At 39.4% G+C, this 16198-nt stretch overlaps 1 protein-coding gene and 1 long non-coding RNA gene across 5 annotated transcripts in view; one reads left to right on the top strand and one right to left on the bottom strand.

Annotated features, from left to right (window-relative positions):
• Nucleotides 1-5553: 5553 nt before the first annotated feature.
• LOC118010613 lies at nt 5554-15036 on the top strand. Of its 3 annotated transcripts, none has more exons than XR_004679263.1 (4): nt 5554-6494; nt 8447-12477; nt 14438-14550; nt 14681-15036. It is a non-coding gene; the product is annotated as an uncharacterized LOC118010613 (long non-coding RNA). The 3 variants fall into 3 exon arrangements; XR_004679262.1 differs by having other exon boundaries at nt 5556-8646; nt 12368-12477; XR_004679264.1 differs by having other exon boundaries at nt 5557-6494; nt 12368-12477.
• The window catches only part of TMEM156 (transmembrane protein 156), a 48083-nt gene continuing 42895 nt past the window's right edge, over nt 11011-16198 (bottom strand). Inside the window, exons 6-7 of one of the 2 annotated variants that reach the window (XM_035005128.1) lie at nt 13937-14039; nt 11011-11284 (exon numbers count right to left, since the gene is read on the bottom strand). In XM_035005128.1, the coding sequence (XP_034861019.1) occupies nt 11272-11284; nt 13937-14039 (116 nt within the window). In that variant the 3' untranslated portion in view covers nt 11011-11271. The remainder of the gene's footprint in view (nt 11285-13936; nt 14040-16198) is intronic. The other variant, XM_035005129.1, reaches the window with a different exon arrangement.

The following is a 16198-nucleotide window of genomic DNA, read 5'->3' as shown; positions in this document are numbered from 1 at the left end:
CTCTCTCCCTCTCCCTCTGCCCCTCCCCACTTAAAAAAAATCAAAACAAGAAGCAAAAGAAAATTCCTTCTGATCAGGGAGCTAAGAGGATAGGGCCCTACCAGTGACTTAAAGCATAAAACACACAAATTATTTTTCAGTAGAAGAGTCAGAAGTATGAGTGAGGGCCTCTTCATGATTTGGATTTCTTCATCATCAATATTCCTAGAAGGTTCTAAGACAAGTTGGATGACTATACTAATCTCTTTTTGCTTTCCTCAGAGAAGCCCAAGCCAAGTATTCCAAATGCATAGTTTGTAAAGACTGTGATTATGTAAACAGAAAAATTTGTCATTTCCATCTCATTGGAGATGGACTCCAACTTTCTTAGCCAGATAGTCTCTGTAATCTTCCTACTAAACCCAAACAGCTCTGAGATACATAATGGCAACAGAAGCAATTTCAGAAACTTCTGGAGGGAAACACCGCACAAATAAATGAGTCTGTGATTCAGAGTTATTAGCTTGATGCCCAAATGCATATCATATTTGCGAGAAGCAGTTTACAATCTGCTCTTCTTGACAAATGTAGCACAAGGGGATTTAAATCCCTGCATTTGCAATTTCTGTCTTTCCTCCAAATTTATGGCAAAACTGTAGACACGAATAATGTGTCAGGGTTGAATGAATTGAGGTCTCTGCTCTCCTCCTACAGCTCCATTTCACTCAAAGGAGAGTAATAAATGGAAAGCAAAGGAAAGTCTCAGTAGATAATGAATCTGAGTCCTAATAACCTTCCTGAACTACAAAATGGATTTGTAATTTATTTGACATTGCCCAAACTATTTGGTGCTGGTAGTGAGGTGTGAAAACATTTTGGCCCCTTTGGGCCACAACTGTACATTTTAAGCATTTCCTCAACAATTCATGAAGGGTCAGAACTACCCTTCCCTGGCAAGAATAAAAATTATCCCTCAGTGGTAATGAAAGACTTGTTTCCATCCTGCCCTAGACATTTGCTGCCTTCATGGGGTTGTGACTGATTATTAAGGAGTCTTGATTGTCCTGCAGCCCCTGGGACCATAGTATGATCATTTATATAAGATATGGGTGTTACAAGCCAATGCCTTGTATCCCACATCTCTCTTTCTTTTAAAACCACTCGGTCTTTGGCAAGGAATGTGAAGACTCACATTTACTCAAGTGAAGTCCTGTGCAAAATAGCATGTTTGCTTGCTGAGCAGTACCTAGTCTGTCACTTAGCTGGTCATCTCCTTCTGGATTTGCTGCAAAGGCAGCAGTTGGTCAGTCACTGCTAGGTCATTGATACCTAATGAGAATAATATACATAAATGGGCTGAAATTAGTTAGCTTAAAAAATGAAAGGCTTGTTGATTTTTAAAGGCGGGAATAAAGTCCTCCATGTTTTGCATCCAAATGTTGCCCTTTTGCCTCTTTGAGGTAGACGTTTGTTTTATTTTTTTTCTTAACCAGAGCTAAAACTGAAACAAATCATGAGATAAAGAGAACATCTATTGGTTTTCATGAACCTATACCCGTCGTTCATTCAATCATCCATCCATTCATCTATCTATCCAGTAGGTCCACAACATTTATTATGTGGCCCAAGTAAAATAAAATCGGGTTCAATTTGAAATTCACTCTGCCCTTCTCCCATCCCAAATTAGGTAAATCAGTTTGAGCCAAAAAATCCAGTAGGTATATCCATGGTTTTTGCAAACACCCACCTGTATGCTAATGCCACCCAAATTTCTACCTGGAACCCTGACATCACTCCTAAATTCTAACCAGAGTTGCCTACCTACCAGACATCTGTACATCAGTATTTGAATATCCCACTAAACATAATCTGAACACATCCAAATTGAATTCATCATCTCTCCTTCTCCTCCTACATTCTCTGTTGGATGCACAGTGTTACTTCTGCCAGAAGCCTAGCTGTCACCCTAGGCTGCTGCTTCTCTTCATCCTCAACATCTGGTCAGTTGCCAAGTGCTATTGCTTACTTCTTTGTGTATCTTCCTCTATCTCATTGCCTCAGTCTTGTTTCACTATCTTCTTATCCATTCTATGAAATAGTGTGATAGATATTGAAGGGTAGCAGAATATGACACCCCAGTATATGACTGTAGGAGCTCAGGATGTGCCACCCCAAAATATGCTGCTTTGGTATGTTGATTATTTTGAGCTGTTGGCACTTGAAAAACAGCAAATGCAGGGAAAGTCTTTCTCTGCACTCCCCTTATCTGCCTCAAGACAGAACCCCAAAAAGGAATTCACTTGTCATAAATCCCTTCCCCTGGAGTTTCATCAACCGGGAAGATTGATTCTTATTACAGGAGAGGAGACTGGAAGTGACAGGCAGACTTCGTCACAACCTACCATACCTCCCATCTATTCTCAGGGCCCACTCATCTTTCCTAAAAATCATTTACTTTCCCCAAAGAGGCCTATATCTCCTTCCCCTTTCCCTATTAAGTTGGTATATAAGCCTGAATTCTAAGCCACCACTTTGAGTTACTCATTTTCCCCTGGTTATCTCTAATGTTACACGAGGTTGCAATAAACTTCCTTTTGTTTTTCTCTTGTTATTCTGACTTTTATTACAAAAGTCTCAGCTAAGAACTCAGAAAAGTAGAGGGGAGGTTGTTTCTCTTCCCCCATAACACCAACCTGATGTCAGCACAGGTCCCAGTCCCTCTCCATGAAGGTGGTATCAGCATGGACTCTCTGAGAGTGCAAATCTGGTTATTCCCCTGATTAAAACCTTCACTGGCTGGCCTCAGCATTCTGGAAAATACCCAAACAAAAACCTTTACAGTCTGATCCTACATTTTCCAGTACTTTCATCAATTCCTCACCAACTCAAGGGTCAAACTCACAGAGACTCTTGCAGGCTGCTCCTGGCACCATGCCCCCTTCACCTCTCTGTAGTGGCAATTGAACACATGCAACTGCCACCATGCATTGACTGGAGCCTATGAAGGACCTTCATGGATTAAAGTATTGAACAATACTTCATAGAACAATGCATTCCAAAATCAATATAGCATCATTAGACAAATGAAAGCGTGCTTTAATGGAATTGATTTTTGTCTGAACTTTTTAAATTTGGCTGTAGTATAACATCAAAAGTGGCATGAAATTCCATATATCCTCCAGTGTCTCAGTCTTCTCTTACCACAATGATTCAAAAACTGGTATTTAGGGATAACTGAGAAGGGAAAAAAAGAGATTTTCCTGAGAAGGGTGTTCAACCATTAATAAGCTCCCCCCCCCCACACACACACCTTTTTTAAGCTATAGGGACTTCCCAAACCTTTTAGTTAGTTATTGTGTACTGGAACTCGCTAAAATGAGGATTTATGGTGCAACTTTTCTCCAGGTTGAACAGGGAAGCCTCGTTCCAGAGCACCGGTTAACAGCACCCTGCAGTGGTGCTCCTCTGATTGCAATCTGCCTTCCCTCTATTCCAATATCCTTTGCTGTAGTAAATCATTCTTTCAGTTGTGCGGTAGCATTTAAGGCCTGCATGCTTAATCTTTAATTGGTTAAGCAGTTACAAGCTCAAATTATATAGTGTGAAAAATATCACAATAGATCACAGTATTGTCAATTTCCCCTGCAGAACTCTGACATTCTCAAGCTTAACAAAGCCCATCTCTTTCACACATTAATTACTGCAATGTCCTTGAAATAGAGAATAGCATAGTTATTACTATTTGCAAAGAGAGCATACTTCTGTCTCCCTCATGTCAGCCCACGTGTGGGTGTATGCATATGTATGTGTGTTTGAAAGACACATAGATCTTGAAGTAGGGCCCCCTTTTCTGTACACCTTTGCCCAAGTGCCTTTATATGTGTTCCCTCTACCCTAGCCAACTTATCCTTTAAGACTCAGACTCCTCCAGGATGTCTTCCCTCACTTTTGTCTTCCTCCTTCATTTAGGTGTCCCTTGTCTGGGTTCCCATAGCACTCTATTCATTAAGTCCACAAACACTTATTGGGTAATTTCTGGTAATTTCCAGGCATCTGGCTTGGTACTGGATTTTCAAAGATGGATGAAACCAGTTCCTTAAGGAGTTAAGCCCCAGCCCAGCCCTTTCCAGGCTGCATTATAATTGTCTCCATTACGTGTCTCAGCTATGGGACTGTGCCTGGAATAAGGTAGCTGTTATATTAACAAATGGATGAATAACTAAAAGACCTCCACATCAGCAATATGTTAATAATCAAAAGGGAGCCCATCCAAAGCTTTAATGGGTAATGTACTCCAAGTAAATTCCATTGAAAAAACTAATAAAAATTAAGTCTGAGTGCTGAGATGGTGGGGGAGGTTCCACACTCAAATATTGTGGTGGTATTAATTAAACAGGAAGGAAAGATGGAGTCTCAAACACTGGTTTGTTTGGGACACCAGTAGGCCAACCTGGGTCCCAGAGCTCGTACAACTGGTTCCCAAGAGAGGCAGGATACTGTCCTCTCACCTCCTTGTCTGACCTCCCTATTGCTCCTCCACCACTACCCATCCCATTTAAATGAGCACATTGTCTAGAATATGGCCTATGTGATTTCTGTCTCTGATGGAATTTCTGGCACTAAAACATGCCATTGAAAAAGATTCTTATTGCTCACATTAATCTAATTGTTCTGTAAAAAAAGCAACAATTACTGAATAATGGAGAACTTTTCTTCTAGTATTAGTCTGTTATTTAAATAGCTAGAATAAAATAGAAAGTTTATAAAATAACTTTTTTTCCTACTGAATTTTTCCCTCTGAATAAAGAATAAAATAAGAAAAAAAATCTCACTATGATGTAATTATTAAGCACCATTGGTTTGTTTTGACATAGTGGAACTTTGTTATGATACACTGTTTAAAAATAAAACTTATATTGTCCGTTTGCCAAAATAGGGAGGGGAATAGAGATGATGATTTCCTGTGTCTGTGTAGCAAATTTCAAGTCGAAAAATGTGCTTTGAATCCAGTAAGCAGAAAGGGACATTCCAGGTACTCGATTCACAGCTTTTCTTCATCAATATTTGGGTGTTTTTGCATTGTCATTACTATCTCTCACCATAGGTGATCATGAAATGAGTGAAAAGATTTTAGCTCTTTTTAAGTAATTGATGAGACAATTATTCGTTGAGCCTATTTTATGAGCATCTGGAGCCAAAAGCTTCTTTCTGTGCAATTCCTCTCACAACCACCAAATAATGCAGTTCTGTGGAGGTACTTTGATACATGGGTAGACACAAGAGAAGCATTTGCACCAGAGCAGTTCTTGTGGTGGTGTATTGTATGTAGTGTACCCTGAAGCATTGTCGAAACACAGAGATTCATGATACAGAACCCCTCTTAGAAGTGTTTATGAGGAGTGCCTGGGTGGCTCAGATGGTTAAGCGTCTGCCTTCGGCTCAGGTCATGATCCCAGGGTCCTGGGATCGAGCCCCGCATCGGGCTCCCTGCTCTGCGGGAAGCCCGCTTCTCCGTCTCCCACTCCCCCTGCTTGTGTTCCCTCTCTCGCTGTGTCTCTATATACATATAAATAAATAAATAAAATCTTAAAAAAAAAAAGTGTTTATGAAAGGCATTGGTCTGTATTGGACAACTTTTTTTCCTAAGGAAAAGAAACTACTCTTCCCTACGTAAAGAGATGATTAAGATGCAACAGAGTAGAGGGTTAAGAGCATGGAGTTTGAAACCTAGACTACCTGGGTTCAAATCTCAACTCTGCCACTTTTTTCAAAGATCTATTTATTTATTTGAGAGAGTAAGAGCACGAGTGGGAGGGAGAGGGAGAGAGAATCTCTAGCAGATTCCACGCTGAGTGTGAAGCCCGAGGCAAGGCTCAATCCCAGGACCCTGAGATCATGACCTGAGCCTGTCAGAGACTTAACAGACTGCAGGTCCCCTCAACTCTGCCACTTAATAGCTGCATGATCTTGAGTAAGTTACTTAACCTCTCTTTGCCTTAATTTTTTCACCTGTAAATTGGGGTGATGGATAATAGTCCTTACCTTTTGATTCAATACTGGTCTTTAGGGATAATTGGGAAGGAAAAAGGAAAAGATTTTCCTGAGAACTGTATTTAACCGTCAGTAAACCTTTTTCTTTACATTTTTTTAAACTACAGGGACATGGAAAACGTTTTAGTCTGTTACTCTGCACTGGAACTCTCCAAAAGGGGACTAGAATGTACAGCTGTGAGTTATGAGACAGCTAGTTATGAGACAAAACCCATCAACTAATCCCTGCTAGGTGCTTACAATAGCGGCGGGCACATAATTACTGCTACAGCCGTTCTCCCTTATCCAGGGTTTCACTTGCCTTGGGATCAGTTACCGGTGGTCTGGAGACAGACGATCCTCCCAATGAATCAGCCCAAGGCCAAAGGTAACCTAAGGCTCCATCACAAGGCCTAAGTCGTTCACATCAATTCATCTCATCAAGGAGGCATTTTATCATCTCACACCATTAATCAAGAAGAAAGGTGAGTACCGTACGGTGAGTTTTTTCAAGAGAGACACCATGTTCTCAGAACTTTTGTTATAGTATATTGTTAATAATTGTTTTCAGTGATTAGTTATTGTTGTTAATCTACTGTGCCTCGTTTAGAAATTAAACTTGAGGTATATATGTGTAGGAAAGAACATAATATACATAGGGGTTGGTATTATCCACCGTTTCAGGCAGCCACTGAGGGTCTTGGAACATATCCCCACAGATAAGGGGAGACTACTGTATTATTATTAATCCCCTCCCCAACTCCTACCCCAACATTTGGCCCTTTAGGCAGTGATTGTATGAGCTATGACTGCCCTAAACAACTGAAAAAGATAGAGCGGATATATATCTTTTAATGTGCAGGTAGGAAGGCTCTCCCCAAATGCACACAGCTAGAAGTCAGACTTGTTAGTGGTAAGTAATCACTTTGAGAACCCCAGCCCATACACTTCCCCAGGGCAAACCACCTCCTTTCCCAACATTATTTTCATGTAAGGGGAAAATAAACATTTAAAGATAGCTGGGAAGAATCAGGGCTCCGTATAAGGATATAAACTGATGCCTGTCGTTACCAGATGCCAAATCCCAGAAAGGACTATCTCTGAAACAAGTTTTTAAACAGTACAAAGCAAATTGTCAGTTGGGGGAGGGGAGAATGAAGATTTTTAGGCCACTATTTTCTATTAAGCATTGCAGAGAGAGAGAGAGAAAAGACAGAGAAGGAGGCTGTGGTCTGTACTAAAAAGGAATTAAAATAAAAAGCAGACTCCAGAATCCTGGGCAAAGAAGACCTTGTCTTAATCTCAGTTCTGTCACGGACAGTCTGCGAAATGAACTTGGCTGAAACCCTCAACCTCCGGGGCTTTGGTTTCCTCACCTGGAAAATGAGGGCATTAACCAGATGATCTCTAAGATTTCTTACAGCTCAGACATCCTGACTTTACGAAATAAAGTAGATGTTAGATGTTATATTCAGCAGGCAACAGAAGCCAAGTCTGGAAAGTTAAGCAGGAAAAGGATCTTTGCAAAGATATTATTGGTAGCTCACAGAATCATAGGGAAGGCTGGAGAACCAGTCTCAGAACCAAGGCAGTTTGGTGGGAGTTCGGGGTGTACTGGGGCGTCTAAAAGCTGGAATGACTCAACTCTGCTGCTGGAATGAATAAGCCCAAGTCGGTTTTTTTCCACCCATATGTCATTGTACCTGTAAATCAAAGTCCTGACATGGAGGGTCAAATTGGTTTAGCTCTGGCCACGTGTCACCCCTTGGCTGATGGGCAAGAAACTTTGATTTACAGTCCCATCAAGACATCATTCCATGGGTGAGAGGTAATTTCCCTAAGAGGAAATTGGCATAAGGTATGAAAGAAAGATCATGACTACTATGTGGCTCTTCACTACGGATGTTGTGCCTGCTCTTGTAATAAATATCACACCCTGATATCACTCTTCCGTGTGAAAACAGATGGGCTATTTTTACAGTCCATCTGAAAATAAATAAAACTTTGCAGGGAGATTATGACACCATGACAACTTTGCATACCCTCTTCGCGAAAGTTTGGGCAACAACACATGCTTGAAGAATAGCCTTAGCACGTTACAGGAGATTGTTCTGGGGGAGAAACCAAGCCTTGGTTTTATTTTCAGCCAGTTTCTCTCTGCACATTTCCTTGGAATTGAGGAGGCACGTGCCCAGAGGCACCTGCCAGTCTTCCTCCTCTTCCATATTTGCAGAGCCCTGTTTTGATTCTGATGGTCAGTTCCTCTCCCCTCCTTAAGAACCAGGCAAATCTGGATACTTCTAAATTTGTCACGATGGTCCCATACCCCCCTGTCATTTGTTGGTTTAAGAGCATGTCCATGATCCAATTCTAGATGCTCTGACATGAGGAGAAATCTGGGAAGGCTTCTTATAAAGGTTTCTTTACTCTTAAAAAGGACATTGTGGGCTGAGCATGTGATGATTGCTGGCGCTCTGGCACCACCATTTCATCTCTTCTTGGAACCACAAGAGGGAACCCCTGAAGACAAAGGTCAGATGATGGCAGAGAGGAAAGTTGGGGGAAAACCTGGGTGCATTTGGTAGGAGGTCTTGAATTCACCAATTCTGGAAGCATTCTCTTCAGAATTCCTGTTAGGTAAGACAATACATCTTATCATTTAAGGCATTTTGACTTGGGTCTGTTATTATTTACAGATGAAAGTATCTCAACTGATAGCCCACAAAATGATTTTCTTCCAGTAAGCAGCCATGTTAAATCCATATTTCCCTCTGGGAACAGCCTTAACTCTCAGGAAGGAAAATAACTCATCCAGAGGATTTTGTGAAGTGTATTTTTACCAAAATGTCCTGATTTTCCCCTTCCCATGCATGTACACTTCATCTTGTCCTTCAAATCACAGGAACGTCTAGACTATTTTGTCTTAACTAAAGTACATGATTTCCAGTTCACAGAGGGGTTTCTAAACCCAGCCAAAGATTTGGTTGTCATACCTCTAGGTTAATTGATAACATACATTATTTAGATTTTAAAAATATAAGACCTTCCTTCCACTCATTGTCCTAAGATCACCACCCATCAGAATAGCACCAATAGTTAGGGATGATTATGAAAGATGTAGACAGAAAAGAGAAGTAAAATCAAAAAGAAACAGGGAAGGAAGCAATCAAAGTCAAGTTATGAGAATAAATTGACAAAAAATTGAGCCCAAGTCTTTACCATGTTTTACATGAAGGGAAAGAAGTATAGTTGGGAGAGCAAAAGAGAGAAGCTATCTACTGAAAGAGGAAGAAAGGAAAATGCAATTCATATGATATTTGTCTTTTGTAAAATTTGATTTTATTAAGTATAGAGTAGGTACAAAAGCATATTTGAGACACATCAACCTGAATCCACATATCACTCCTGAGACCATAGGCAAATTGGTGAGGTTCTTAGGGACAATGACACCTGTCTCCAGGAGTCATTATAAGGAAGAAGTGAAACTCTACAGGGCATGTGCCTGATGTACAGGGGGCTCAGTAAATGGTTTTGTTCCAACAAATATGTATTAAGAAGCTTCTGTGAACCAAGCATCATACCAGCTGCCAGGAATATTATGGTGAGCAGAATCAGTCTAGAAAGGGGAACAGAATTAATTAATAACCATAAAAATAAGTATAAATAACAGATATGAAAAGGGCTATGGGGGCTGAGAAAGTGTATACTTGGGAAGTTTGACCTCTTCTGAAAGATCAAGAAAAACCATCTTCAGCGCAGCTTACACCCACTTTCTTGAAAAGCTTACCCTGCTTACCCCGAACCAGATATGACTCACTGGCCTGTGAATTCTCAGAAAGAAGCGTGAAGCCTGTACGTGACATTTATCTTATCCTACTGTGTCTAGCATTATCACTAGTAGTATGCATGCCCTGTCTCCTCTACCAGATTATAGACTCTTTGGAGGCAGACAGCAGGCCATCTACAATGTTCAATTGCTTCACACTATCTATTAAAGTCTATTATTTCAATAAATAAGTGAAATTAGCTTCCAGAGAGCTGCCACAATTTAACAGAATTTGAAGCTTAATTTATGCCTTTTGTAAGCCAAGTTCCCACCGATTTTCAAGTCATTTGTCTGAACATAATAGGCAATGTGCAAGGAAACAATAATTTGGCCTCTCAGAAATTGTATAATATCCATCCCTCATGGAGTGTGATACCCCTAAACTCCTGCTGAATAATCCCAGACCTGAGCCTGACTCACCTATTAATCAAGTTCACAGAGACAATAAAAAGTGAGACTATTAGAATTCCATTTGCCAAATCTTCAATCCCTAAATGTTATGGTTAGAATCTCAGTTTGTGATCTAGCAAAAAGAAAGAAAAGAAGAAGAGTACCAGGAAAAACCTCTTTGTGCTGAATCATTCATTCCAGTTAGGTTGCTTAATAGTAAATCTGACCCTGCAGTTAAACTCTAGAAATCTGCTCAGACAAGCAAGTGTAACCTTATAATGATGCCAGGAGATTAAATTCCACCTTAACTCTGGAAAGATATTTTTATATTTTTCAATGTTGAGAGATGCCCTCTTGTCTATATGTGCTTTTATTGTAATTAATAACTATAATTACTCTTGACATCAGTGATAGCTCTGAAAAATACAAACACCAAGAAGAATCAGAAGAAACATTTTGCTACTAGATTTAAATACTCGTTTCATTTAGTATTTCACTTAAATTCATTTTATTTTGGTATCTTTGAAATTTTTTAAAACATCCTCAGTGCCAAAAGGAGGCAACATTTATAAATCCAAACAAATGTATAAACGAACAACCCAGGCCCTCTTAAGTAATTTGCCAAATAGAAACAATCCATCTGTATAGGAAAACCCATCAAATTAGAATCTGCAATGTGGGCAAATGAGAGAAAAGATTTTCATCCTTGACCCTGGTTTTAGTTCCTTTCAAAATCAAAATCTTGGGGCCACTGTAAGCTGTATAAAGACAGATAAGCAAAGACAGTGAGCATTCCCTTGTTGTTTCCATGGGTTTCATCAGCTTGTTTTCCATGACTCATGATGGCTTCCTGAAAAAACTCTCATTTCTTTGATCTCATGGGTCAAATGAATGCTCTTGAGCCAGTTTTCATCAACCAGTCAGCATTCCTACTGTTTCCTATTGTGAATCCTCAGCTGGACTCATATATTTACTAGTTAGCTCATTCCCAAAATGAGGTTATGAGTATTCTTCAAAAGGGTTCAGTCCAAATGGTCCAGAGGAATTCAGAAGGATACCCTGAAGATTGAAGAAAAAAAAGACAAATATTATTACCACAAAAATGTTAAGTATTACCTGAAAAGAATTAGTGGAGAATAATTTTTTTAAATCATTTATTAAAATTGTGTGTTATAAGAATACCAAAAAACTTCCCAATATCACTTTTTTTAAGATTTTATTTTTTTGTGAGAGAGAGAGCATAAGAGAGTGAGCATGAGTGGGGGGAGGGGCAGAGGAAGAAGCTGACTCCCCACTCAGTAGGGAGCCTGATGCCGGGCTTCATCCCAGGAGCTGGGGATCTTGATCTGAGCCAAAGGCAGATGCTTAGCCAACTGAGCCACCCAGGCGCTCCCCAATATCACTGATTAAGAGCTCTTTCCAATCCTGTGTTAGGCAATAGAGCCTCCGTTATAAACCTAGGAAGACTCTGTGGTTAGTGGTTACAAACTTCTCAGCCTAGGACCCAGGAAACATAGGGTCTCCTCGAGCTTCTGTCACTACAGTATGTTTGGGTTAATTTCCTTTTCTATAAAATGAAAGTGTAAGTGTTCATGCAAATTTCTTTTAAAGAGATGTAGAAGTTGGGATTTAATCATCCACTCAACATATACTTACTGAACACCTACTAAATGCTAGGCAGCGTTTCCTCTGAATGAGGGGGTCTCTCCGTTATGCTCCCTGAGTCCCCTGTGAATACCTCTATCATGTTATTGGCTCTCTATTGGAATTAAGATTCCTCAATCTGATTTCTCCACTGACTGCATGTTATTTTGCTAATGAGTAGCAGAATTCTGGACATACAGTAAGTGCTCAAAAAACATTAGGTGAATGAGCAAAGGGGATCTCTTCATATGCAAGGTCAAGCATCCCAGAATGAGGAGGACCAGAATGAGAGGTATCAAGCACAATATTTCATTAAAACAACTCTATGATTACATTAGTCTATCTAGCAATTTCTGAGCCAATAGCAGACTCTGATTCCACTAAGACCCAAACACTAAGGCCTGCTTCCTTCTAGTCCTGAACACAAATATATCCTTAGCACTTAGTTTCCAGTTTGACATATTGAGCCACCTATGCTTGATCCCTTTGCTTCTCTAGATCTGCACTCCATTTTTTTCCCCACCCTGCTTGGTACCCTGGGAGGCCAATCTGTATGAACTGCCTCAATCCAGCTCCAGTGTCCTCGCTCTGTTTGGGTTTGACCAATGGTAAGTACTGGCACATCGGGGAAAGAGAACAGCCAAAGTGAAATATTCTCTCTTCAGGGCAATCACAGGCTGTTGTCACTTGACTAAAAGTCACAGTCCCTATCAGGTAGCTCTCCCAACATAGTCCATCAGTGTGTGTGTGGGGGTGTGTGTGTGTGTGTGGGTGTGTGTGTCTGCCTGCCTGCCTGCCTTTGTCTCTGTCTCTCTGGGCTCCTTGCTCCTTTAGTCTTAGGGACAGTAGCAGAGCCCCACTGTTACTAGTTTGAGGGTGCTGCACTCTCCTTTTGGATTTTTCCACAACCTGACTTAATAGACCTTTTATTAAACTCACCTCAAATGATTGATTCCATTTGAGTATACTATTAGTTTCCTGCTAGAATCTTGACTGATAACTACCTAGGTATCATGTATCATGAAGTGGTATACACACACTGGAATATTACTCAGCCGTAAAAAAAAAAAAAAAGAATGAAATCTTGCCATTTGCGTGGCATGGATGGAGTTAGAGAGTATTGTTAAGTGAAATAAGTCAAAGACATATTTTGTCTTTCAGAGAAAGACAAATACCATATGATTTCACTCATATGTGGAATTTAAGAAACAGAACAAACAAATATGGGGGGAGAAAAGAGAGGCAAACCAAGAAAGAGACTCTTAACTTTAGAGAACAAAGTTGGTGGCCAGAGGGGAGGTAGGTTGGGGGGATGGGGGAAATCATGAAGGGGATTAAGGAGGGCACTTGTGATGAGCACCAGGTATTGTACGTAAGTTTTGAATCACTAAATTCTACACCTGAAACTGAAAAAAAAATAAAGACAGGTAAATGATCTAGCCTATCACCATGAAGCACAATAAAAGGATACTGATAAATGCTAGTGTCTCCCCTCTTCTCTAATTTTTATACCTCCTACAATAGCTATCTATAGTGCCTTAACATAATAACTACTTAATAAATATGTGTTGAATGAATGAAAAATATTTCTAAGACACTTCTGACCACAGTTTGGGATTTAAGTACATGAAAATCAATGCACATTAATTAGATCATCAGATGTTACATTGAGGGAAGTTCTTAATTTCAGTAATTGAGGGTCAGTGGTTGTTCTGCTTATAAATTCACATTCTCTCTCCTCTCATGTTCCGACTGAAACAACGATTGCTCTGCTGGGATTATGTATGACCCAACCCGAGGAAACAGCCAAGGGCTAAGCTGACATCTCAGGGGCACATGCTGTTTAACAGACTAAGAGATTCGTTTTTTGGTCCTTCTTAGACCTTGGAAGAAATAGTGATTTTATTTCATGTCATCTAATTCACATGAACTGCTTTTGCAAGTTCATTACTTTTTGTCTCCTACTCCCAGATAGAAATGAAGGTTGGGGTAAATTGTACCTCCTTGGATCTTTCACGTTTATAATGAACAAAGGTAAATCATCAGTAAAGCCGAATCATCACTCACCGTGTATACTGATCTTGCAGATGCACCGTGGAAGTAACTTCTAGTTCCGGTATTGGGGGAAGCACTTTCTTGACCTGAGTCAAGGGCACCCTCTGCTTGGTCTCTATTTTTTAAGAAGGAGAACTGTTCTAGTCTGTGTTTAGTCAATAGCAATGCAAAAACAGATAACAACATTTTCCAACGTGCGAAGAGAACAATGCCCTCCATCTAGCAAGGATATTGGCAGTTTCCATCACTCCCTAAATTTCCTGCCTACAACTGTGACACCGTTAACCCATTTCTCTTAATTCTGTTTCTTTCATTTCTCCTCTCCCCCCACTTCCTGAGCTCTAGACCTGATGCATAGTTACAGGAGCAAAGTAGAGAAAAACACTTTTTACATGCAATGCCAAGTAGAAAGAAAAGAACTTTAGTATGGAAACTGACTGCAAATATTTTCTTCTTTGCATTTTGTTAAAATAGGTCCCTAAGAATTTTTATTAATACCATCTTTGATTTCAGGGAGAATTTTACCAAGAAGCCAAGTTCCAAATCAGATGGATTCTAATCTGTCCTCCTTTTCTAGGACTATGTGACATCAAATCCTTCTAATATTATCTGCAGCTGACTTCAAGGTAGGAGATGAAATTTTAGGCCCATGGCATATGGTGTCTCTTTCATTCCACTGGGATCCGGGGCCTTACTTTTCTAGTTTTTATATTGAAACTTGAGTTTTACATAATACATGTGGTTTTTGCTTCACAGATGTCTCTACTTTTTATACAAAGCCTTGGACATGAATGGAAATGAGGTGACCTATAATTTAAAGAGAAGTTTGAGTAGCTGCTTCTTAAGAAGACAAATCAAAAAGGAAGATTTAAGTGTAATCAAGATTATGATGCTTATCAAAATTTTTTTTAATTTTTAAAAATTTCTACGTGCATTAATAAAAAGAATATCATGCTTCTTATTCATGAAGATGATGAAACACTGGCGTTGATTATCAAAAGAGAAATACTGTCAAACCATCCCTCAGAGTTATATTCTTTTAATTAGAAAAAAATTTAATAAAAAAGACATTTTTGGACTTAATTTTCTGAATAAAAGATACATTCACATGATTAAAATTTTATAAACTATGAAGCGATATTCAAAATGTCTCCCTCTTACCCCATTTCCTACAGACAACTGCTTTCTACCACATCACATACTTCTTTCCCTTCTCTCCTTCCTTTGCCACAAACAAGGTTTTCAGATTTTTGTGGATAGAAGTATAGATGATAGATAGATTTATACACGTATATGTACACATGTTGTTTTTGTCTTTCTTTACACAATTGGTAGCATACTATACATATATATGTATGTATATTTAATGGTCTAAGAGATCTTTCCCCGTAAATGCTCCCTCATTCTTTTTTACAATTTCCTGGTATTCCATAGTATGGATGTATCATCCTGTCTTCAAACACCCTCCTATTAGATTGTGTCTAATCTCATATTGCAAACACCCTAGCAATAAACATTGCACATACGTTATTTCTCTCCTATGTAAGTAATCCAGAGGAGAAATTCCTAGAAATAGAATTGCTGGCTCAAAGGGCTTATGCATGTGTAACTGTGATAGTTATCACCAAATTTCATATCACAGAAGTTGTACCACTTTAGCCTCCCTGTTTACCTTAGCAAAGCATGAGAGTGCAGAGGGCCTATCGCCCCTTGCTACAGAGTGTGATGGCAAACTTCTGGATTTTTACCAGTCTGGTAGATGAAAATGGCACTTCAGTGTAGCCTTAATTTGCATTTCCACCTGAACGTAAGCTCAGTGAGACCAGAGATCTCTGTTTGGCTCATTGCTGTGTCTCCTATACCCAGAAGGCCAATATTATTGGAACATAGTAGACATCAAAAGAAAAATTTCTTTTGGGAGAATTTATTGTGAATGAGACTAAACAAACTTTCATATGTTTAAGAGCCATTTGTATTTCCATTTCTATAAACAGTCCATTTATATCCTTTACCCATTTGTCTACTGGGTTATGGTCTTCTCTCCATCAATTATTAGAACTTCCTTATTTACTAGGAAATGTTGCTTATCATATGTGATGAATTGCAAACAACTTTTCCCTAATGGTTTTTACTGTGTACATTCTTTTTCATGTAGTCAAGTTTATCAGCCTTTTAACTGAAATTTGTGTCATGGATAGAAAGCCCTACTTTGTGGTTATAAATTAATTCTACCGTTGTTTCTTCTATTACTTTTATGCTTTCATGTTTACATTA

This window comes from Mirounga leonina, unplaced genomic scaffold, assembly GCF_011800145.1.
Source record: "Mirounga leonina isolate KUSES-001 unplaced genomic scaffold, KU_Mleo_1.0 Mir_129, whole genome shotgun sequence".
Classification (NCBI taxonomy): domain Eukaryota; kingdom Metazoa; phylum Chordata; class Mammalia; order Carnivora; family Phocidae; genus Mirounga; species Mirounga leonina.
This window is presented reverse-complemented; position numbering and strand designations above follow the sequence as displayed.